General features: G+C 37.3%; 1 protein-coding gene across 4 annotated transcripts in view; it reads left to right on the forward strand.

Annotated features, from left to right (window-relative positions):
• The window catches only part of SSH2 (slingshot protein phosphatase 2), a 250,320-nt gene that overhangs the window by 84,503 nt on the left and 140,646 nt on the right, over nucleotides 1-25,171 (forward strand). For all 4 annotated transcript variants that reach the window (XM_058560186.1, XM_058560180.1, XM_058560182.1 and 1 more), the window contains one exon: nucleotides 19,290-19,333. In XM_058560186.1, coding sequence (XP_058416169.1) covers nucleotides 19,290-19,333 — 44 coding nt within the window. The remainder of the gene's footprint in view (nucleotides 1-19,289; nucleotides 19,334-25,171) is intronic.

Raw genomic sequence — 25,171 nt, forward strand, 5'->3', positions numbered from 1 at the left:
TACTCTTAATAAATCAGGATAAGATGGGAATACATGTAATTATAATTCAAGGAAGAAGATAAATGCAAGAAGAAAGAACAAGACTTTAGGAAGGAAGAGTTCATACCCAATTAAGGGAGATCAGAGACTTTAGGATTTTGCATGAAAAAGCAGGAACCAAGCCCTTGATGAAAAAGGGTCAAAGCAAAATATCTTTTTGACTGAGGCATTTCCCTGGGACATGGTGCTAAGAATAATTTGAAATGGTTTGGAATTCTGAATGGGCTCTTTCAGATGCTTGTAGATGGTGTAGGAGAAGAGAAAAATGGAAATGTCTGGAGTTCTCATGGTTGATGGTTCCCCCAAGTAGCAGAGGCAGAAATTGCTACACAGTCCAAGGACGCCTGGGAAGAGAGAGGCAGCAAGGGGCTGAGTTCAGTCTAATCTAAATTTCATATGTATTGAAATCTTTTTTTATTTTTCTAGGTAGTTTTCCAATAGGCTTCTTTATAATTTAAAATCCAAAGTCTACGTTAATGGCCTCTGGTTGAGATAGTCTCCAGGGCAGCACTTATATCAGAAATTTAATGGAAATGTTTTATTTAAATTTGTTTTATTCAGTAAACCAATAATGAGGAATGAAAGGAAGCCTTGAAGAATGACTTGGGGTTTTTACTGCAGATTTCGTAATAGCTGGGACCTGGGTCATGCTGTCAGTGTGTATGCATTATAAAAACCAGTAGAACTGTTTTATTTCCCAGCTATTTGTAGTTGCAGTTTTACTTTTGCTTATGTGATTATTTGATTGCTTCCTTTATCAGACTGAAGCAGGGACTGGATCTGTTTTATCCCCGACACCCATCGCAGTACCTGGAGACTGGAGTGACTTGAGAGATTTCTTGAATAAATGGGCATGTAGGTCTGAAAGGTCATGTTGAATCTTTCTGTAGTGGATTCATTTTGAAGAATCTAAGAGTGTGAAGAGTCATACAGAAACAGGTTTTGCTTTTCTCACACAAGCTTTTTTAAGTGAAGTATGGAACAAAAGTTGAATATTTACAACCTGTGTTATACCCTTTAGTTTACATTTATTTTGCTTCTTTACATTATTCACGTAACTGTTATTGTCATTAGTCTTTATTTTAATCACTATAAGGGCAAGTACTACGTCTTTTGAATTAGTTTGGCCAAACCCCTGGTGTGAAATTGTCATGGGACTAGTTCATATAAAATAGTTTAAAAAGTGGGTTTGTCTTACTTCACTAGGGAAATGTTTTCAATATTTCTTATATTTTACTTATGTGAAATGGTTTTTAAACTCTTGACTTATATAGGCCAAGAAAAAAGTATTTACAAATCCAGTGCTGATTAATTATTAAGTTATCTATGCAATGCAGTTGCTCTAAAGGCTGAGGATCAGATCTGAGTATATTACCTAGCTTTCATAATTGTCCCAGGTAACTATCAATTAATGACTGCTTACTTCTTATTGGATTGTGCATACTGAGTATTCAATTCTGTGACTCCTCAAAGGTATGAAAATTGGAAGTTATCGTTATATAAAAATTCAGTTCTGTGGTGCAGTCTCCTTGAAAGCACTTACTTGAGAGCGATAGTGGCTCTGCACATGTGTTCACATCATACATGTAGGTACAACTGTAAGCCACTACTGATTTTCTTCAAAGCCTAGTTTTTCTTATTGGTCTCTTAGATCTTTTAGAAAATACAGCATGAAAACATTTTGTGTGGTATCTCAGTTCACTTTGATAGTTTGAGAGGTTTTTTTTAATCTGCAGCACACTTTGTAGCTACTGGTTTATTCCACAGTTTCAGTTGAGTCTAAGTTATATGAAATAATAGTGTGGTGTTTCATTTTACCAACACTTACTTAGTAGCCTTGGTTATTCTTTTCATGGGATGTTCAAGCCATTGTTTATCAGGAAAGTTATGGTTTTTAGAAAATTAGGCAAGTAATAAATATTTCCCTGTAGTTGCTCAAAAGAGTGTACTGACCAGGATATTGCCTGGGGAATGCTTTTTTATATCCACCTTTGCTTCCAGGAATTGCATTTTTATGGAATTGCTGGTGCCTTTTATTGGCTCTTTGAGTTTATGCAGACTATACTAGTTTGAATTTATTGCAACTGTACTAGTTTCTCAAGAAGAAATATTTGACTAATGACAATGAGGACAGATGTTTTCAAAGTTAAGCTTATTTACATTAGGTTCTGTAAATGGAGGGGGCTTCCTATCAGGTATACCCATCTTGCCTTTTATTGTTTACCTTTTTCTCCCTTTTCCTCCCCAGTTCTATTCAGTTTTGGGGAAAAAATCTACATCAAAGAATATATAACTGATAGATAACATAGAATAATTAGCAAAACAATCTGACTACATCATCATAGGCTTCCTGTAGTTATTTGTTATGTCGGAATTCTAATGACCTTAAGCATCACTGATGAGGTACATTCTGAACTCCCTGAGGATGGCAGATGATGATTGCATTGAAAAGTTGGTTATAATAGCTTCTTCTGTCCTAGACTGTTAATTGGTGAGGGGGTGGCAGGGAGAGATGCATCAACAGTATTTTCCCAGAGTTTAGAGCATAAATATTTTCTAAAGTTATCACAAGAGGGCCGGCCTGGTGGCTTAGCGGTTAAGTGCACGCGCTCTGCTGCTGGCGGCCCGGGTTCGGATCCCGGGCACGCACCGATGCACCGCTTCTCCGGCCATGCTGAGGCCGCGTCCCACATACAGCAACTAGAAGGATGTGCAGCTATGACATACAACTATCTGCTGAGGCTTTGGGGGGAAAAATAAATAAATAAAATCTTTAAAGTTATCACAAGATATAAAATTTAAACAAGACCAAGGAGAGAACTTCTTAAGATTTGTGCAAAATGGAAGGGAAAGGAAAATAGGAGCCTTAAGGAAGTAAAAGTGAGGCTGGAGGAGAAAATGAGGAGACATTGTGGAAGTAGTTAATGAAAAACAATAGATAATTAAGAGAGTGAGTACCTGAAAAACTTTTGAGGTGGGTTAGATAGTCTATAAATTGACAATACATGATGCTGATTTTCAACAAATTGGAGGGGAAATTCAGATGACTGACTGCTTCTCTCTCATAAGATTTTACTTGTCTTAATATTTTGTATTCATGCAGTTCTAGTTAGATTTATATTAGGGGAGGAGGTACTGCCTTGTTACATTAGAGTTGGTGGGTTGTCAAGGGTAATGGGGACTGTGAGTATAATTAAAATCTTCCTGCATTGTTAGCAATTAATTTTTCCCTTTGCCCTTTATTTCCATTAATAAAATAAGGCAAGAAGTGTTTAACTGTGGAAGACTATTAATAATTGGTCTCTTTATGATGTTCAATGTGTTAGCAAGGATCACTAGCTAGACCTAACTTATATTAGGAACTAGATCACATTTTGATTTATAACTTCATATTTTTTCCTTAATTTCAGTACCTGTGTTTCACTTCAAGTAAGCTTGGAGGCTTTGGGTTTGTTTGCGTTTTGAGTACCGAATCAACTTTTTCAGCACTTTTGTTTTTCAGTCTTTTGTTTATAGAAACCAAATAAAGAAGTGGCATGCCTGTAGTTTTAGAGATTGATCAAGGAATTAGACCAAGGTGTCATAGGCATCTGATCTTCTCTTCATCTTTATTAACCTACCGTAACCCCCCAGTATATAACTTTTATCTTTTTATTTTTTTTGTGAGGAAGATCAGCCCTGAGCTAACATCCATGCCAATCCTCCTCTTTTTGCTGAGGAAGACTGGCCCTGAGCTAACATCTATGCCAGTCTTCCTCCACTTTATGTGGGACGCTGCCACAGCATGGCCTGACAAGCAGTGTGTCGGTGCGCAGCCGGGATGTGAACCCCAGCCGCCAGCAGCGGAATGCACGCACTTAACCGCTAAGCCACGGGGCCAGCCCCAATATATAATTTATATCTTAATTGTTCAATATTAGGCACAGGCTTAACTTTAAAGTTACATACAGCAGCCCTCTGCAGTACTCCTCAAATCTTTCCACTAGAAGTTTCTCTAACAGCAGAGAACAGTGAATAGGAAACCCCTGCCAGTCTGGCTATATAGAGTTTAAAGGAGCCTATTACCAGGCTAAAATTTATTTGAATTCTTATGGTTTACTTTAAATTTTATGCACATGTTTATATATCTGTATCTCTGTTACTATAAAAATAATTACTTCCCATCACATAAAATTGATGCTCTTGGAATATGCTTTACATTCATCCTTTGACTGTAATAATTCCTGTCACACTGAGGCACAACCCTGGGGTACTTGTATCCCAGTTTAAAAAGCACAGCTCTAGAGAAAAAGCACATTGAATAGGATAGAAAAAGTTGTGAACTTGAGCTTAGTTCATGTGGCTGTAGCAGGAGATTAGAAGCTGCTGTTCAAAGAGGGGGAGAAGGAGTGTGTTGTTTATTCAGGTAGCCACCTGCCAGCAGAGCCTTTCACTGGATGATCTTCCAAGTTATTAATTATGTCTTTTTTAAAACAGTGGTTAGATGATATTTCTGATCTTCTACCTAATATCTCAGAAGACATCTAATTAAGAAAAGAAAATGAACAGGAATGTGTACATTTCTCTCATGTCCCTACTCTACATTTTAAAAGTTTTTTCTGATTATAATACATGATCATTGTAGAAAGTTTGGAAAATATACACGATCATAAAGAAGAAAGTAATCATTGGGCCGGCCCCGTGGCTTAGTGGTTAAGTGCGCACGCTCTGCTGCTGGCGGCCCGGGTTCGGATCCCAGGCGGGCCGACGCACTGCTTCTCTTGCCATGCTGAGGCCGTGTCCCACATACAGCAACTAGAAGGATGTGCAGCTATGACGTACAACTATCTACTGGTGCTTTGGGGGGAAAAAATAAAAAAAAAAAAGAAAGTAATCACTTAATCCACATCCCATAAGAAACTTGCTTTTTTTTCACTAATCATTATACTCTGATCATGTTCTCATTTTAAATAGACAATGTAAACTAATGGCTTAATAAAATTCTATTATGTAGCAGTTTCTTAATTTACTCAACTTCTCTGTCTTCCTACATTAAGGTGGCTTACAACTTGTTTGCTACTATGAATAGTCTACAATTGATATCCTTGTACGTAATCTTTGGGAATATCTCTGATTTTTTTTTTTTACTAGAATGCTTTTCTAGACATGAAATTATAAGGTCAAAAATGTGACCAGTTCTAAAGCTCTTGATGCAGATTGCCAGAAAGATTGCCCATTTTCCTGATCCCTTGACAGTATTGCACGTTATTATTTGTTTTATCTTAAATAATTTAATAGGGAAATATGGTACAGCATCTTTATTTGAATTTTTGTTTTTTTAATTTCAAGCTAACCAGATTTTCATTTCCTTTTCATCTCATTTCTATCTCTTGTGAATTACCTGCTCCTAGTCTTTGCCCATTTTTCTGTTGGGGTGTTTGCCTCTTCTCATTGAGTCATTGGAATCCTTTGTTTATTGAGACTATTAATTCATTGTTTTGTATATGGTGAAATGTTTTTCTCAGTTTTTAACTAGACTTTAAATTTTTTTTTTTAACGTTTTCCCTCCCTCTCTATGTATACGCTTTTATTTGTGAATATATGGCATGGTTTTAAAATGTATGACTGCATACTTAAGAACACATACTCAACCATGTGAAAATAGTAAAAAGTAAATAGGTGAATGATATCTCACTAAAGATGTTTAACGAATAAAGAACATATACTGTGTGCCAGGTCCTTGGATATAAAGACACGACACAGTCCCTGCCTTCAGAAAGCACACAGTTTAGTGGGTCTTTCTATCCTTTTATTTTCTGCAAAGATTAGAGATAGGTATTACTACTCCCTCCCTGACAACAGTTCTTATGTTAGATATATGTACTTTCCTTTTTTTATTTAAAAAATCATAAATACATCTCAATGTAAATTAAAATAGTCTCCATGGAAAGTAAAACTTTTTTGGTATTTTATACTTGAGATTACGCATATCCTTAGAGAATTAGGTTGTGAAACTTAACGTTAAATTATTGGCTTTACATTCCATTTATAAGTATTTCTATCTTATTTCTGAATGGAAACACTTGTGTACCTTATTTTAATGAATAACTTCTTACATTTTTACACTTTGAAGAGAGTGATGCTTATCAAATAAAAACTTATAAAAATTAAACTTTAATAAACTAGAATTTATAAATATATATAATTTATAAATGTAGAATTTATAAATATATATAAGATAAATATATAGAAATGAGTAGCTTTTCTATATTGCTAGCAATAACCAGTTTAAAATATAATGTAGAGGTCGGCCCGGTGGCACAAGCAGTTGGGTGCACACGCTCCACTGCGGCGGCCTGGGGTTTGCTGGTTCAGATCCCTGGTGCGTAGGCCCTGCTGTGGTGGCGTACCATGTAGAGTGGAGGAAGATGGGCATGGATGTTGGCCCACGGCCAGTCTTCCTCAGCAAAAAAAGAGGAGGATTGGCATTGGATGTTAGCTCAGGGCTGGTCCTCCTCACGCACACACACGCAAAATACATGTATATAATGTAAAAATTCCATGTACGATAACAATAAAATATGTAGGCATACATGTAACAAACATAGGACTGAAATTTTTTAAAACTATAATATTTTATTGAGGGCAAAAGAGAAGACTTATATAAATGGTGAGACAGTCTATGTGCCTGAATGGGAAAAATCAGTATTGAAAAAGATAATTTCTTCCCAAGTTAATTTCAAAAACTTAATGCAATTCAGCCAAAATTCTAAAGGGATTTTTAGAGCGGGGGCAACCTAACAAAGCTATTCTAAAGTTTATTTGGAAGAATAAATGGGTGAAATTGGACACTCGCTTTTAAAAATTAAAAAGATGAGGCATTCACAGTCAGATATTGAAACTGTTGTAAGCCATAACAATTAATAGTGTAGTGCCAGTCCAAGAAAGAGATAGATCAATGTAGCAGACTAGAAAGCCCAGAAATAGACCCAAGTACTTGAAAATATTTAAGATATGATTAAGGTAGGATTTCAGGTCAGTGGGGGGAAATAGATCAAGAACCAAATAGTGCTGCAATAACCGATTCACTATTTGGAGAAAAAATAAAGTTATATTGCTCTATCTTGAGTCATATACCACAACAAATTATAGATGAATTAATAAGCTATTTTTTTAGGAAACTTATTTAAATATTCAAGTAAAAAAAGAGAAGCTATAAAGGAAAAGATTGCTAGATATGATGATCTAAAATAAAATAAATAGAACCCACTCCTAAAAGAAGAGGAGGATGATTTACTTCACTAATTTATGACTATTATTGACAACATTGCCCCATCCATCTTTGTTTCTATCAGAGTGCTGTTGTGCAAGTCTCTAAAATGACTGACCGTGTGAAAATATGGGATTGGTATGGCTATGAATATTCTTGTGCTAGGAATTATTACAACATTTTTGTATTTAAATTATATATAGGAAATAATGTTTGAAGACTGAATCTACAGCATTATAGAAAATGGGGCACCTTGGTTGAAGGATCTGTCCCATTATACTTGGCCTTCCTTTTACATTAGTTATTCACTCAACAAATATTTATCGAGCCTTGCTGGATTCTGGGAATGCAGCAGTGATTAAGATACAGTTTCTGCCTTCAAGCTTATAGTGTGGAGACCAACAAGTAAACAGGCAGTGTGAGAAGCACTACGCTAGAGAACTTTGGGGTTGTACTTGGAAAGAGCGTGGAACTCAGTCTCAGAGGCATCAATGAAGGCCTCAGGAGAAAAGGAGAAGTAGTCAAGGAAAGAGGGGAATGAAGTGTATTCTAGGCAGAGGGAAGAGTATAGCAAAGTCTGAGAGACAAGATGGCCTGGCTTGTTGGAGATACTACAAGAATTTCAGTATAGGAAAATTCACTTGCAATTGAAGTACCTAATATCTGAAACTAAACGTTGTTCATTTTGTAAGAAACTAAATGTTGTCATTTTTCGAGGAGAAAGAAAATGCTTGTGAAACTAGCATTGATCAAGAGTAGAGGAAAACTACTTCCAGCTAATGACAGAAAATCAACTGACTAAATAGGATTGCCCTTGCATCTTTAATGACAGACATTTTGCAAGAGATCAAAACAGAAAAAATGTTTATGGTACTTTGCAAAATCTAGCCTTAGCATCTCAAAAGTTTGATGAAATTCTCAACCTTTTTATTTAGATGTTAGTATTCATGCTGTGTCCCAGTTAGTGAGACCTGAGGACTCCTATCAGCACCCCATATGACAGCTCCTCAGCCTGCTGAGTCAAATGCACATAGAAGAACCTCTGTCTGGTGGCCTCACCTTACTCTGACTTTAAGGGATATGAGTCCTTAAGACTAGGCATTTCCCCAGTTGACCAAAAGGAGAACCTAGATTGAAATCATGGTCCGGATAGTATACACATTGTTAGCTTGAGTGCTGGTTAGGATGTGCCTGAGATGGGTAGGGAAGATTGAGTTAAGGTAGCCAGTGATGAGTGCTGCTGTTGGCATTCCGGGTACGTTTGCCCATGTGCCTGTCAGATAAACCAGATTCCCAAAGTCTAACTTTTCCATTTTGCAATTGCGAAGCATTTTATACCACAGAAAACTATTCTGTGAAAGATTTATCTGCTAGCTAAAGGTTCTGTCCAAGGTTGAAGGCAGTGAAAATCGTCTTTAAACAGCATATGATGTTTTCTCTAAGTCTTTTCTGTGGATGTCCTGTTTCTGCCATTCAACCACAATGTAAGCTTTGACTTCTCTGCCCTCTAGTGGAGATCTGTGGTTAAATTAACCAGTGTCTTTTTGGCTATAGGAAAAGTACCTCATTTTTCTTGATTGGCTTCCAAATTTTAGCTTCTGTTTCCTTAAAGAAGTTTTTATTACCACCAAAGCAACATATTTATAATTTTATTCCTTTTTGTGTGTGTGTGAGGAAGATCAGCCCTGAGCTAACATCCATGCCAATCCTCCTCTTTTTGAGAAGGAAGACTGGCCCTGGGCTAACATCCGTGCCCGTCTTCCTCCACTTTATATGGGACGCCCCCACAGCATGGCCTGACAGGCGGTGCCTTGGTGCGCTCCCGCGGTCCGAACGTGGGCCACCAGCAGCAGAGTGCGCGCACTTAACTGCTACACCACAGGCCGGCCCCTATTCCATTTTCTAAGATGCTATTAAACACCTTCCCTGGCTTCCCCATAGGATCAGGTCTAGACCCTGGCCCTCTGCAACTTATCTTTACAGCCCACCGTCACCCCAAAAGTGTCAAATGTATTCCTTTTGTTCTTTCCATTTGCACGTCTCAAATGCCCTGTCAGTGTCTCTGCCTCTTCAGATCTTCCTCCTCCTTCAAGATTGAACTCAAAGCTCACTTGTTTCTGTGAATACTGTACCCATAGTGATAGCTCTTTTCTGAACTCCTGTGAAATGTACTTCCTGTGCCATACATTTACACTGTACTTGTTGGAAAAACTTTTCAAATGTAACAGCCTTATCTCTTCAGGCAGATAAACTCCTTGAGTATGTACTGTCTCACGCTTCTTTTTGTCCCCTGTGGACTCTAGCAGCTCTCAGTGAATATGTTAGTTATTTGCCATTCAAAGATGTCCAGTATCCTGACTCTATCTTTTCCCCTGTTGATGGCAGAAAAGCTAATTTTCTAGATTTAAATATGAATATTAACAACAGCAATGCATTTCCCCCTAATCAAACCTGTCAGCAGTACATCTATGTCTTAAATATTCTAATTTCTTTTTGGTCAGAGCCATTAACAATATTTATCAACTCCTTAGTTTGAAAATGACTTTGGAAAATTTCAAAACAATCATGCTGTTAGTTTAGTAATATTTGGTAAGTCATCAATGTTGTTTCATTACCCTTCTGCATGTGTTCTTTGGCCTTATTTCTGAATAATGTTTCAAGTTGTAACTTTGATCATAGTCTAATTCTTTATATCCATAAACAATTCAAATGTTTAATATTAAGAGAAGCATAAGCAGATTTAATTTAGCCTCCCCTAGATGTTATCAGTGACTTTTGTAGTTTAAATTCCTTGTGGAGGCATGGTGATCATGTGTAGCAGAGGACTGGTACTAAAACCAGAAGCCAGGCTAAGCAATTGGGGTGTAGCTAGTAGGACACACAAAGAAGAGAACAGATGATACAGGCAAAAGGGGCATACAGGCACTATCTCTAGGGTGAAGTTAAGATCAGAGTTAAGAGTTTTAGAGAACAGAAAAGATGTTGCTATAAGTAGAGGTGATATTCAAAATATTTAGCAACTAGTATGGCACAGCTATCACCCAATCAGAATAGGCAGGAACAAGACCTGTAAATCCTCTGCTGTGCCAGACATTAACCTGTTTGTCGCTGGATCGTGGAACATTCAGAGAGGCTCTAGGCAGCCACTGTTTGCCATCCAGTATAGAAGTATTTCAGTGTTTAAACAATTAGTACAGTTGTACCGCTGTATCCTGGCTGAACATAAGACCATATGTCTATATTGATGGCTCAGGCTACAATGAAAGAAATGGACCACATGTGGGGTCTTCAAAGAGTGGAATGTGGAGTTTCACTTGAGTAGAAGGGAACAGAATCTGGACAGAGAGATAACTCAAAGACAAGGTCTTAGGAGCAGGCCCCTATCAGGGCACCTGGAGTATTTCTTTAATGCAAGAGGAACAGCTTGTTCTGGCAGAAGGTATATTCAACCTTACCAGACAGAATCCTGACTCTGCTGCTTACTCCTCGGTTACTTTGAGCAAATTATCTCACTTTTATGAGGCAGTTTCTTCAGCTGAAAAATAAGTCTCTGATCATACCTGTGCAGCATTTATCCCAGGGTGGTTCAAATGAGATAATAGTTATGAAAAGATTTTAAATTATGGAGAACCAGAGAGTGGCACAGAGGCAGAGTCTTGTTATCTCATGATGAATGCTGCTTGCTCTCTACCCTATATTTAAGCACTGATCTTGGATTGATAAACCGAGGATATGAGCAATAATTTAATGGAGATGATGCACATGGTATATTGAAATTAGCCTAAAGTTTATTCCTAATTTTGCCACTTATTGGTTATGATACCTTGGACAGTATTTATTAATTCATCTAATACATACCGAGCATCTTCTGTGTGACTGCCACTATACAAACATAGTCCTACCCTTACAGAGCTTCCAGTCTAGGAAGGGAGACAATAGATGTTTTTTGGAGAGCTGAGTTCCCATCATCACTGATCTCCCTCATACCTAGCACAGTTACCTTGAGGGAGTGGTAGCTATGTGTACCCTGGGCGTTTTGATGTTTTTCCAAATCTTTAAGACAAAGGTTTTCAATCTTAAATGCTTGTCAGTTATGTATGGAGCTTTTTAAATGTACAAGTTCTTAGGCCCTGCTCCTCATGGTATACTGGTCAATGTTTAGAAACCTGTTCTCTGTGTAGGGGCTGACTTGTAGCATTTGCTGATTTTCCTGGTAAATGCTCCCACTGTGGCCAATTTCAAGCTACCAATGTGAGTCCCACAAGATTTCCAAAAATCTAATTGGCTGTCATGAGCCTGTATTAACCAGCTCCAACACACCATTGGCCCCACCTCAGAGCTAAGGAATCAAGATCTGTAGGCATGAGGCCTGGAGACTTTTTTTTTTTTAGCTTTTTTTTTTAATTGATGTTTTAATAATTTATAACATTGTGAAATTTTTGGTTGTACATTTTTGTTTGTCTATCACCATATACATGTCTCCCTTCACCCCTTGTGCCCACCCCCTATCCCCATTGCCCCTGGTAATCACAATGCAGTTTTCTCTGTCCATGTGTTGGTTTATAATACACATATGAGTGAGATCATATGGTGTTTGTCTTTCTCTTTCTGCCTTATTTCACTTAACATAATACCCTCCAGGTCCATCATTGTTGTTGCAAGTGGGACGATTTTGTCTTTTTTTATGGCTGAGTAGTATTCCATTGTATATATATACTACATTGTCTTGATCCTATCATCAGTCGAGGGACACTTGGGTTGCTTCTACTTCTTGGCTATAGTGAATAGTGCTGCAGTGAACATAAGGGTGTTCATTGTATAGATTCCCAGTAGTGGGATAGCTGGATCATAGGGTTTTTCTATTTTTAGTTTTCTGAGGAATCTCCATACCGTTTTCCATAGAGGCTGCACCAGTTTGCATTCCCACCAACTGTATATGAGGGTTCCTGTTTCTCCACATCCTCTCCAACATTTGTTGTTTTTTGTCTTGGTGATTATAGCCATTCTAACGGGCGTGAGGTGATATCTTAGTGTTGTTTTGATTTGCTTTTCCCTGATAATTAGTGATGTTGAACATGTTTTCATGTGCCTGTTGGCCATCTGTATATCTTCTTGGGAGAAGAGTCTGTTCATTTCCTCTGCCCATTTTTTGACCGGGTTGTTTGTTTTTTTGTTGTGTGAGTTCTTTATATATTATGGCGATTAACCTCTTGTCAGATACATGTTTTGCAAATATTTTCTCCCAGCTGGTGGGTGGTCTGTTCATTTCGATTCTGGTTTCATTTGTCTTGTAGAAGCTCTTTACTCTGATAAAGTCCCACTTGCTTATTTTTTCTTTAGTTTCCCTAGTCTGGGTAGGCATAGAGGCCTGGAGATTTTTGTTATTAAAAAAGTTCCAAAGGGAGCCAGAGTTAAGAACCAGTGACTTATGGGCCGGCCCCATGGCTTGGCGCTTGGGTGCGCACGCTCCGCTGCTGGCGGCCCGGGTTCGGATCCCGGACGCGCACCGACACACTGCTTCTCCGGCCATGCTGGGGCCGCGTCCCACATACAGCAACTGGAAGGATGTGCAACTGCAACATACAGCTATCTACTGGGGCTTTGGGGGAAAATAAATAAATAAATAAAATCTTTAAAAAAAAAAAAAAGAGCCAGTGACTTGTGAAGTTTCCATATTGCATGCTTGTCAGATGTGACAGGTTCAGAACACAGTAAGACTTGTTGCTTTTTAAAACCAAGTATTCTCAAGGAGTTGAATCTCTGGTGATAGAAAAGACAGCATAGCAACTCTGAAATTATCGCAGGTGGGTGAGTTAAGTTGTACATATTAAATAAATTTTTAAAGTAGAATAAGGATTGTAGACAAAAGACGTCCAGTGACAACTCCCAATTGTAACCCAGAAAGAGAACGGGGTAGTGCCACCAGAAAGCTGCACAGTAACTGCCAGGTTTAGAGGGAGACAGACGGCCTATCAGTTAGGTGATAAAAGAAATGTCATGAACTCCTGGCTTTTGAAACCAGCTTTGAAGGGGTGGGAAAGGATACTGGAGAGAGGAGAGGGGCCTTCCAGGTTGATGAAACAGTGTGGACAAAGGAAGTTAATAGGTACCTTTGAAGTATGATGGGTGAGTCCACTTAGATCGGAGCCTATGGAAAGTATAAAGAATCTTGAACATTAAGGTTTGGGAAAGTATTGCTTAACATAGATGCCCAGTGTTTTTCAAGGCTCTTCCTAGCCTATTTCTCAGCAAATATGACTTGAGTGCTTACATTTTTCCAGACATCTTTCACTTAGCAACTTAAGTAAGTTATACTCAGGTATTAAGTAGATTAATGAGAATGCGTTAATCTTTCAGTTCATTCTTAATGGTTCCTGAATACTCTAAAATTAAATGCACATTTAGAATCTCACATCATATTGTTTATAGGTCAAATTTTTCTTAAGAATATCAAGAAGTAATTATACTCTTTAAATAAAAACTATTTAACAATAGGACTCTGGAATATTTAAAAAAAGCCAACAAACATGTATTTAGTCATTTAATTAATTAGTTCTCCTCCTTACACAGCAGCAATTATTCTGTTCACTAAGAAGAAACTAAGAGCTATCTCGACACTTTTCTCTTGGTAAAATTCTAATGTTCTGAGCAGATCAACTATTTGGCATTTTTTTCACTAACATATGTGAAGTTACTTGACAAGGTAGGTGGTTATATCTGGTGTATGCACTTGTCAGAATAGCTTGGTAAGCATTCTACCTTTAGCTACCATCTAAATGCCACTGTTCAGGATAGCTGTATTACCCAATAGTTACTCCTGTTGAATAAACAATGTCGTATCTTTGCATTTTTGGCAGTGGATTCTATTGAAATAAACATAATTGAACATTTTCTTCATTCTTTTTAAATCCATTTTACCTAGGGCCTACAATGCCTTAATATACTGAGTTTCTGTTTTTATTTTTTAAGTTTCTTTTTCTAAGTAAACTGAAAAGGAAGCAAATCATTCATTGGCCTGACCATCATAACAGTAACCTAAGAAAGAAAGAAAAAAGTCATTTGGGGCTCTTGTGTTAGAAACAATTCTCTGACTTGTTTTTGTTTTTTGGATTTGTTTGTGTGTGTGTGCGCGAAACGAATTTTACACTCCTTAGGCACTATTTTAAAGTGTAGAAGTCATAGAAGAAAGATGACAAAGGATATTATTTTATTATAAGCCATGAAAAAAGATGTGCTTTCTTTTGCAGCTTCCTCCCTACCCCCTATATTAGTATATAGGTATCAAAGTCAGATTCTTAGTTTAGAGGCAGCTGGTTATAGAAGAAAGATAGACCTGAGTTCAGATCCTGACTATACCGTCTCTTGGCTTTGTGACCTTGAGCAAGTCCCATAGGGTTGTGGTGCACATTAAATAAAATAACATATAAAGTACTTGGCCCATAGTGATGCTCTATAAATGTTAGTTCACCTCTGTAGATGTAACTGGTTTTGGCTATGCTCTCTAAGGAAGCATTAAGGGTATTTTGCTTTTTACTTCTCTGCATACTCTCATCACAATTCTCAAAGAGCTGAAAATAATTTGAATTATTCCTCTTTTGATCTGCTCATTTTAGGTATGCGGGGAAGGGTATGAAGGTAGTAATAGCCCATAAAAATATAAAAGGGTGCTCAACCTTATTAGTAATCAAGGCAAACCAAATTAAGACCTTAATGAGATATAACACTAGATTGACAAAAAAATGAAAATTGATGATTCCAAGTGTTGGCTAGGATTTGGATCAACTGAAACTCTCTTTTCTTCCTGGTGGGAGTATAAATCAGCACAACCATTTTGGAAAATAATTTGGCACTATCTTGTAAATTTGAACCTTTACTCTATGACTGCAATTCCACTCTTAGGTATATATCCTGTTGATACTCTTGTGCATGTAGACCAAAAGATATATACAACAATGTTTATAGCAGCATGGTTGATGTCACCAAAAATTAGAAACAATCTAGTCTAAGTAGAATGAATAAACTTTGATATATTCGTATAATGCAATCTTTTACCCCAGTAAAAATGAATGAACTATAGCTATATGTAATAAGTGGATGAATCTTGTTAGTATAATATTTAGTTTTTTAAAAGCATTTTGGGAAGACTACATATAGTATAACATAATTTTTAAAGCCCCCAAACAATCAAAACTAAATAATGTATTGTTTAAGAATATAGACATATGTAGTTTTTAAAAAAACAATGGAGTAAAAGAAAAAATGCAAAGAGGTAGAACCAATAGGTAAATTAAAATGAAATTCTGAAAAATACTCAAATAATACAAAAGAAGGCAGAAAAGGAGGAATAGAGGAATAAAAATATAGGGGACAAATGGAAAATAAATAGCAACGTGGTAGACCCAAATCTAACTATATCAATAATTACATTAAATGTTAATGGATTAAACACTACAATTAAAAGGCAAAGATCATCACAATGGTAAAATAAAGCAAGCTCCAACTATATTCTGTCTATAAAAGACATTCTTTAAAATATAAAGAGGTTGAAAAATAGACCTTGCAATCAGTGAGCATACGTCTAGAGTGGCTATATTAATATCAGGTAAAGTGGATTTCAAGGCAAAAAGTCTTACTAGAAGATAAAACAATTGTGAAAAAGAAGAATCTAGTTAGAGGATTTATATTTCCTTCAAAACTTACTATAAACTACAGTAATCAGGATGGTGTGGTACTGGCATAGAGATTGACAAATAGATCAATGGAACAGAATAAAGAACCCAGAAGTAGACCTCACTAAACTGTCATTTGATGTTTTACAAAGAAGCCAAGTAATCCAAAGGGGAAAGGAAAGTCTTTTCAACAAATAGTGCTTGAAAACTGGATATCCACATGGGAAAAAAATGAACCTCCTCACCTCACACCATATACAAATATTTATTCAGGGTAGATCATAGACCTTATATATAAAATCATAAAGCTTTTATAAGAAAATATGGTAGAATATCTTTGTGAGTAAAGGGTAGGCAAAAATTTCTGAGGACACAGAAAACAATAACCATTGAAGAAAAAAATTGCTAATTAGACTTCAATTGCAACTCTTATATGTTGATAAGAATGTAAAGTGGTACAAGCACTTTGGAAAAAGCCCTGGAAATTTCCTATAAAACTATACATGCATCTATTCCATTACCCAAGAGAAACAAAAACATATGTCCACCAAAAAAAACACAAAAGAACGCTCATATAACAGCTTTATACATAATAGATAAAAACTCAAACATCCCAGACATATATATCAATAGGAGATGAATAAACAAACTGGTATATTCATACAATGGAATCCTTAGGAGTAAAAAGTAATGAGCTCTCCTGTTACGTGCAACAACACGGATGAATCTCAAAAAACATAATGATGAGTGAAAGAAGCCTCACATAAAAGAGTATATACTGTATGATCTCATTTATATGAGCAGTGGAGTCATATAAATGGAGTCATATGCTATGTACTAATTTTTGATGGAAAAAAATGTAGTGGAAGAAAAATCAGAACAATGGTTACCTCCGGGGGTGGTGGTGTGAGATATTGACTGACAAGGGGCACGAGAAAAATTTCCGAGGTGATAGAAATGTTCCATTTCTTGATAGAAGTTTGGGTTACACAGATGTATATATTTGTCAAAACTCATTGAATGATGCACTTAAAATTTGTGCATTTCATTGTATATAAACTTTACTTTAAAAAGAGCTAAAGAACTGTAATACTGAATTCTAATTAATTATATGAATTTAAGGGCAAGTATCCTGATATCTATAACCCACTATAAAATGCATCAAAAAATAAGATGGATTGATGGATGGGCAGAGAGATGAATAGATATGTAATAAAGCAAGTACAGAAAATATTAATGGTAGAATCCAGTTGGTGGATATACAGGTTCACTATAAGATCTTTCAACTTTTCTGTATGTTTGAAATTTTTTATAGTAGAGTGAAAGCAAGAAAATTATAAACTTAAAATTCAACAGAGTAGTCACATCTTGGGAGAAAGGAATGGGAGATAGGGAAGAAGCAAATAGGTAGATGCAAAGGTATTGGTAGTACTGTAGCTCTTAAGTGGAATGGTATTCACAGGTATTCATTTTATTATTGAGCTTCAAAACTTACATATATTTTAAATATATCCTTTATTATTTAATTTTCATACAATTAAAAAATATGAGACGAATACATCAAAAGTTGAGAACTATTAACCAGTAATAACAATAATGAAGCACTATTTGTTAAATGAGATTCCAGGAAATTATTTCTATTTATTTTGGTTCCCCTGGGCCCAAAAATGTAATATTTACATTTGCTTATCTGAGTCCTTTTTTTTTTGGTGAGGAAGGTTGGCCCTGAGCTAACATCTGTGGCAATCTTCCTCTATTTTGTATGTGGGTCACCGCCACAGCATGGCTTGATGAGCGGTGTGTAGGTCCACACCTGAGATCTGAACCCATGAGCCCTGGGCCGCTGAAGCAGAGCGCGCTGAACTTAACCATTTTGCCACTGGGCCAGCCCACTTATGTGAGTCTTTTCATTTTCATTCCTGCAAACGTTCCAGGTTCTGACTATTGATTCTAGAGACCATCAGTTGTTTTTCTTTTAACACATTTCTTTTCAGTCCCTAACGGACATACTTAACTAAAACCTCTCCTATAGGCAAAGAATGTAATGCACTTGACCTGTCCTCCCAGTGCAGGTAGAATCTTTGTTGTGTTCTTCCCTTTGTGGAAAATAATAGACATGCCTGAAATCAATAATGACAATAAAATGGGAATAAACATTATAGAGCTGGCTGTGGCTGCCCAGGAATGGAGACAGAATGATGTAGAGGTGAATGGGGATGGTTCCATAAACTTGAAAATGTAGCTGGCTCATCAGCAGGAGGTATACATACTGTTTGAGATTATTTTTCTCCTACTATTATTTGTTTGCCAAATAGGGCAACAGTGACCAGAGAGCAAATATAAAATGTCAGGGAGGAAATTTAAAGAAAAAGCACCTCAGTGTCATTACTTCTCTCATCTTTTCTCACTTTTCCTTCATGTCACTATTCTTATCTCCATGAAGATCTGTATAATATCTTAACATATAATGATTCCTAACCTAGGCCAGGGAGGGGTAAATTATATGTTTTTTCAGCATGTTGGGAGGCAATATTTTATCAGTTTTAATTCTGGCTTCACCATATGAGTTTCCTTGGGCAGCTTACTTCTTTCCTTTTTGTGAATTTCAGTTTCTTCATCTGTAAAATATTCATATTCCATTGAGTCTAAATTGCCATAACACCCTCAATTATTTTATGTGCCACTAAGAAAAAATAAATATTGCAATTAAACTATGAATCAATGCTTTTTTTTTTATCACATTGATTGTAGACATTTATCCTAAGGTATGTGTGTGTTAGAATCAGTGAAAAATATGGTACCATCAACCTTCTGAGTTTATAAGAATAAATAGGACAATGTACTTAAAGTGTTGAGAAAGGTGCCTGGCATGTGATAAATAGTAAGTAGTAGCCATTATGTTGATGGTGATGGTGATTTGATCACGAGCACTTTGTGAAGTGGTGCTCATTGATTAAGTTATTCATTGGTCATCTTGATGAGATTTGGTGGTGGTAGTCAGAATGCCCACTCATTTTGAATTTGAAGTAGCCTACCAGTAACATAACATCTTCAGTTGGTTTTCAGAGGTAATTCTTTTAATTATTAGCACTTCATTATCAATAAAATTTGTTTGAAGACTATTGTTGACGTTTCCTTCAGGAATAAATCCTATTGATATATATCAACCTCCGAGGTTGGTTGAAGTCACTTTTTATGGAGAGAATTTAGTTCAAGTGCACGGCATGAATGAGATATTCCTACATGTAAAGCTTAGTAAAATTGCATTGTTGATATTGTGATATGAGACTTCAGGTTTTAAGTTATTTTTTCTCATTTTCATGTCTATACAGGAGGCAGACAGTGGGGAAGAGGAATGCCGCTCACAGCCCAGGAGGTATGTTTGCTTGTTATATCCTATAGCATTTCTGGAGTTAACGTTTTTTCTCTAATTCTTTCTCAGTTTTGTCAGATTAGCTTATCCTGGTTTTCCAAGATGCTTAATTGGTCTCTCAAAATGGGATTGCTTTAGGAATCCAATTACTGACTCAGAAAGATTAAAATGGTAGATTGCATTATGTTGTAGACATACATACATACATAATGGTAGATTGCTTTTAAAAAAATGCAAAAAGGTCAATATTGGCCCAGTTTAGACCCAAGTCTCCAGAACTATCTTGGGTAATAAAAAAACAAAATTTCTTTACCTTTTAGGAAGATAACAACTGAAGAACATTTCAGCTTTCTATTTTGTGCTTATGTTTGTCATTCATTTTGATAGATTTTGGCAATGCTTACAGGTTGGTTAATATTTCACTTCCTAAGTACAAAGGATATACTGAGTACTTTACCTAATTCTTTAAAATATAATTAAACTTTTTTTTAACTTACCTAATCCTTTAAAATACAATGAAACTTTTTTTTTCTCCCTCTCATGGAATAGTGGGCATGTTGTTATAAGGGTACCAATATCTGCTGCCATTAAAAGAAAAAAATTATAAAAGACCTCTAGGAAGTATATAATAACATTTGTTTTTTTAAATGTTTTTTTTAAGTCAACTCCCTCTCACAAGAAACAGTCTTGGTAAGTTCTGAATGGTCATTTAAATGTTACCAAACTTATGTCCCCTGAACTCCAATCACATGAGCCATTCTGGAGGATACAGAGAAAGGATACAATAAGCATGCTCATTGTGGAGAAGCTGGCTAAAGGGAATGCTTCCTTAATGATGAATTATCAGGTATTTGTTGATGTATACTTTAGTCTTGTTAACTAGAACAATATAAAAATAGTTTTTTTCATCAGTAACTGAGGTTATTGGCAATATTTTTCCTGTCTTGGTTATCACAAAAATTTTGACTTAAAGCTTAATTTCTACCTGTCTCTTAGGGAAGATGTGACAGTGCAGTGTCATTCTTTTGTGTAGGGCTAAGAGAGAGAAACCCAAAAGAAATTTTAGCTGAATGCTTACCAGAGTCATCATAACCTTATTCCCATTAGAATGAAAAAAAGATTCCAAAGGATTCTTAAATTTTCTAGTAGGCCAAATTTAAAGATCTCTGGGTTAATTTCAAGCTTTACATATTGACTTAGTATCTACTGGGTTAATTGTTGTTCCAAAAAATTATATAATGATGAGGCAATGCAAGTCTATTCTCTTATTTATAACGCTGAGTTGTCAAGCCTTTAAGGACCATAAAGATCTCTGTTTTTAAAGTTGTTGGGGGCCAGCCCTGTGGCTTAGCGGTTAGGTACGCGCGCTCCGCTGCTGGCGGCCCGGGTTCGGATCCCGGGCGCGCACCAACGCACCGCTTCTCGGGCCATGCTGAGGCCGCGTCCCACATACAGCAACTGGAAGGATGTGCAGCTATGACATACAACTATCTACTGGGGCTTTGGGGGGAAAAAATGAATAAATAAAATCTTTAAAAAAAATAAAATAAAGTTGTTGGTTGGGCTGGCCCTGTGGCTTAGCGGTTAAGTGCGTGCGCTCCGCTACTGGCAGCCCAGGTTCGGATCCCGGGCGCGCACCGACGCACTGCTTGTCCGGCCATGCTGAGGCCGTGTCCCACATACAGCAACTAGAAGGATGTACAACTATGGCATGCAACTATCTACTGGGGCTTTGGGGGAAAAAAAAAAAAGGAGGAGGATTGGCGATAGATGTTAGCTCAGAGCCGGTCTTCCTCAGCCAAAAGAGGAGGGTTAGCATGGATATTAGCTCAGGGCTGATCTTCCTCAAAAAAATAAATAAATAAAAAAGTTGTTGGCAATAAATCATTAATATGACTAGCAGAGGACTTTTGTAGGCTTCTATTCACACAAAAAAAGAATCATTTATAGAAATAAGAAATAAAGAACAATCTAGTAGCACCCATTTAAAAAAATCAAAATTTACTTACCTGTTGTAATTTCTTATATTCAGTGTGTTTCCCAAGCTATTCCTAAATCTAATTGCTTTAGTCTGACTCAAAGCAAAGAAACTTCTCTCAAGTGTTAAATGGATGCCCCTTGTAGCTAAGTGGTATGTAAGAGGTTGATTTGTATGTTTGGCTGCTGCAGATCGTTCTGACATTCTCCATCACTTACCACAGAATAAACCAGCATGGAGTTAGCGTCTTTTCACTGAGCATGCCTGAGCTCATCTTGTCAGTTTGTGGGTTCACTTGTGGTTTGTAGTAGTTAATTGAGTAGTAAACAGCATGTCATTAAAACTAATGCCAGTTCCAGGTAATGAAAAAGATGTTGCATTAATAAACTCTTATTTTAACCAAATGCCATTTATTGGGAAAGTCATAAGTTAAAGGTACAGTCAGGCGCCATATAATGACGTTTCAGTCATCAGTGGACCACATATACGACAGTGGTCCCATAAGATTAGTACTGTATAGCGTGTAGTAGGCTATACCATCTTCTAGGTTTGTGTAACTACACTCTATGATGTTTGCACAATGAAATCTGCTAACAATGCGTTTCTCAGAACATATCCCATCGTTAAGCAATGCATGATGTAGTCTTTTAATGTAATTAGCCCAAACTATGATACCTTTCAAAGCCAGTGTTCACAGGCAGCAACGACAACCAAAAAATAGATAAATTACATCAAAATTTAAAACTTCTCTTCATCAAAGGACAAAATCAACAGAGTAAAAAAGCAACCCACAGAGTGGGAGAAATATTTGCAAATCATATAGCTGATAAGAGGTCAATGTCCAGAATGTGTAAATCCTACAGTGGTAGGATAGACATTCCCATTCCAAAGGGAGAAATAAGGAAGAAAGAAGTACTTACTTGACAGGCCCCAAGTAAGACCAAAACTTAGCAAGGCAAATTCCATTAGATCTTAAGGCTCAAGAATAATCCTCTTTGGTTTGATACTCTGTGCTCTGGACCCACTGCGGTAGTGGTCCTGCCTTCAGGACCTAGTGGAGTGGTGATGTCATCTGCACAGCTCAGCGGGGCAGCCCTGCACCTTTGGCTCCCTTGGAGTGCCACCCATACCACGTTCTGCAAGGGCCCACCCACATGGCACTCTGCTGGGTGGTGGCCTCACCCTTTGAAACCAAGGTAGAAGGCAGCCTTGCCCCTCGGCCCTTGCACTCGGGGCCTATAGTGGGAATAGCAACCCTGATGATCTCTAAATCATCTTTGGGGTCCTTCTTCCCTGAATCACCTTTGGGGTCCTTCTTCCCTTTTCTTGAAGGATAATGCATGTTCACAGCCTTCATTCTGTCTCATTTTCTTTTCTTCCCTTAGTCCCAGCTGGCAGTATTTCTGCTGGTATATTCCCATCTCTATTCTTGGCTTCTGTTGAGATGTCTGGTGACATCCATGGTTCACACCCATATTAATCTCCTTACCAAATGGTTGGTCACCATATCCTTGGTGTTCTCTTCCAAACATGCTTTCTCATTTTTTGCAATATGGACAGGCTGAGAATTTTCCAAATCTTTAAATTTTGTTTCCTTCTTCCTTGACAACTCCTTCTTCAATTCGTTTCTCTCTTCTCATATTTTACTATAAACAGTCAGAAGGAACTAGGCTGCTCCTTCAATACTTACTTAGAAATCTTCTGAGCTAAATATCCAATTTCATCACCACAAGTTCTACTTTCCACAAGACGCTAGAACATGTACACAATTCAGCCAAGTTCTTTGCTACTTTATAACAAAGGTTGCCTTTTCTCTATTGTCCAATAACATGTTCCTCATTTCCTTCTGAGACCTCATTAGAATGGCCTTTACCACCCATATTTCTACTAACATTCTGTTCATGATTATTATGTATTCTCTAAGATGGAGGGCTTTCTTGCCAGCTCTCCTCTTTTCTTTCTGAGCTCTCACCAGAATTGCCTTAACACTTCCTTTGTGACAATCTTAGCTTTTTCTAGCATGCACCACAAAACTCCTCCAGCCTCTACCCATTATCCAGTTCCAAAGCTGCTTCCACATTTGTAGGTATTCGTTATAGCAGCACCCCACTTCTCAGTACCAAAATCTGTATCAATCAGTTTTCTAGAAAAACAGAATTAATAGGCAATATATAGATAGATATATTTATTATAAGAAATTGGCTCATTCAATTATGGAAGCTGGGAAGTCCCAAGATCTGCAAGTTGCAGACCCGGGAGAACTGATGGCATTAACTTCCAGTCTGAGTCTGAAGTCAGGAGAAGACCGATGTCCTAGCTCAAAGACAGTCAGGCAGAGAGAGCAAATTCTTCCTTACTCAGCGTTTTATTCTGTTCAGGCCTACAATAGAATGGTGAAGCCCATTCACATTGGGGAGGGTAATCTGCTTTACTCAGTGTACCGATTCAAATGTTAATCTCATCCAGAAGCACCCTCAGAGACACACCCTGAGGATAATGTTTAACTGAATCTCTGGGCACCCTATAGCCCAGTCAGGTTGATACATAAAGTTAACCATTGTACATGGGGCCAGCCCCGTGGCTTAGTGGTTAAGTGCGTGTGCTCCGCTGTAGCGGCCTGGGGTTCGCCGGTTCGGATCCTGGGCGCGCACCGACGCACCGCTTGTCAAGCCATCCTGTGGCAGCGTCCCATATAAAGTGCAGGAAGAGGGGCAAGGATGTTAGCACAGGGCCAGTCTTCCTCAGCAAAAAAAGAGGAAGATTGGCAGATGTTAGCACAGGGCTGATCTCACACACACAAAAAAAATTAACCATTGTACAACTCATTTAAAAAACAGGCAAAGAACTTGAATAGACATTTCTCCAAAGAAGATATACAAATGGCCAATAAGCACATGAAGAGATGCTCAACATCACTAATCATTAGGGAAATGCAAATCAAAACTACAATGAGATACCACCTCACACTCATTAGGATGGCCACTGCCCAGAAAAACTAGAAAATAACAAGTGTTGGTGAGGATGTGAAGAAATTGAAATCATTGTACACTGTTGGTGGGAATGTAAAATGGTATAGTATGGGGGTCCTCAAAAGATTAAAACTAGAATTACCATATGATCCAGCAATTCCACTTCTGGAATTAAAGAATTAAAAGCAGGGTCTTGAGAAATTTGTACACCCATGTTCATAGCAACATTATTCACAATAGCCAGAAGGTAGAAGCAACCCAAGTGTCCTTTAACAGATGCATGGATAAAACAAAACGTGGTATATACATACAGTGAAACATTATTCAGCCTTAAAAAGGAAGGAAATTCTGACACATGCTACAAGATGGAGGAACCTTGAAGATATGCTAAGTGAAATAAGCCAGTCACAAAAGGATACATATTGTATGATTCCACTTGTATGAGGTGTGCCTATAGTAGTCAGATTCTCAGAGATGGCAAGTAGAATGTTAGTTGCCATGGTCTGGGGGAAAAGGGGAATGGAGAGTTACTGTTTAATGGGTACAGAGATTCAATTTTGAAAGAGAAAAAAGTTCTAGAGATGGATGGTGGTGATAGTTGCACAACAGTGTGAGTGTACTTAATGCCACTGTACACTTAAAAATGGTTAAGATAACACATTTTATGTTATGTGTATTTTACTACAATTAAAAAACAAACAATGTATTCGTGCCACTCTAGCCCCTTTTTATGACATTTAAATTCTGGCAATACTTTGTCTTTCCCAGAAGATGAGCATAAAAAGATAACATGATTACAGAACTAAAAATCAGGTTGTGTACTATTAGCTTTTTGGTAAAAAGATAAATGGGTGAAATTCAATGCCAGTCTTTCTCTTGCATACTTATGAACTC

Source organism: Diceros bicornis, chromosome 18, assembly GCF_020826845.1.
Source record: "Diceros bicornis minor isolate mBicDic1 chromosome 18, mDicBic1.mat.cur, whole genome shotgun sequence".
In the NCBI taxonomy this organism is placed as follows: domain Eukaryota; kingdom Metazoa; phylum Chordata; class Mammalia; order Perissodactyla; family Rhinocerotidae; genus Diceros; species Diceros bicornis.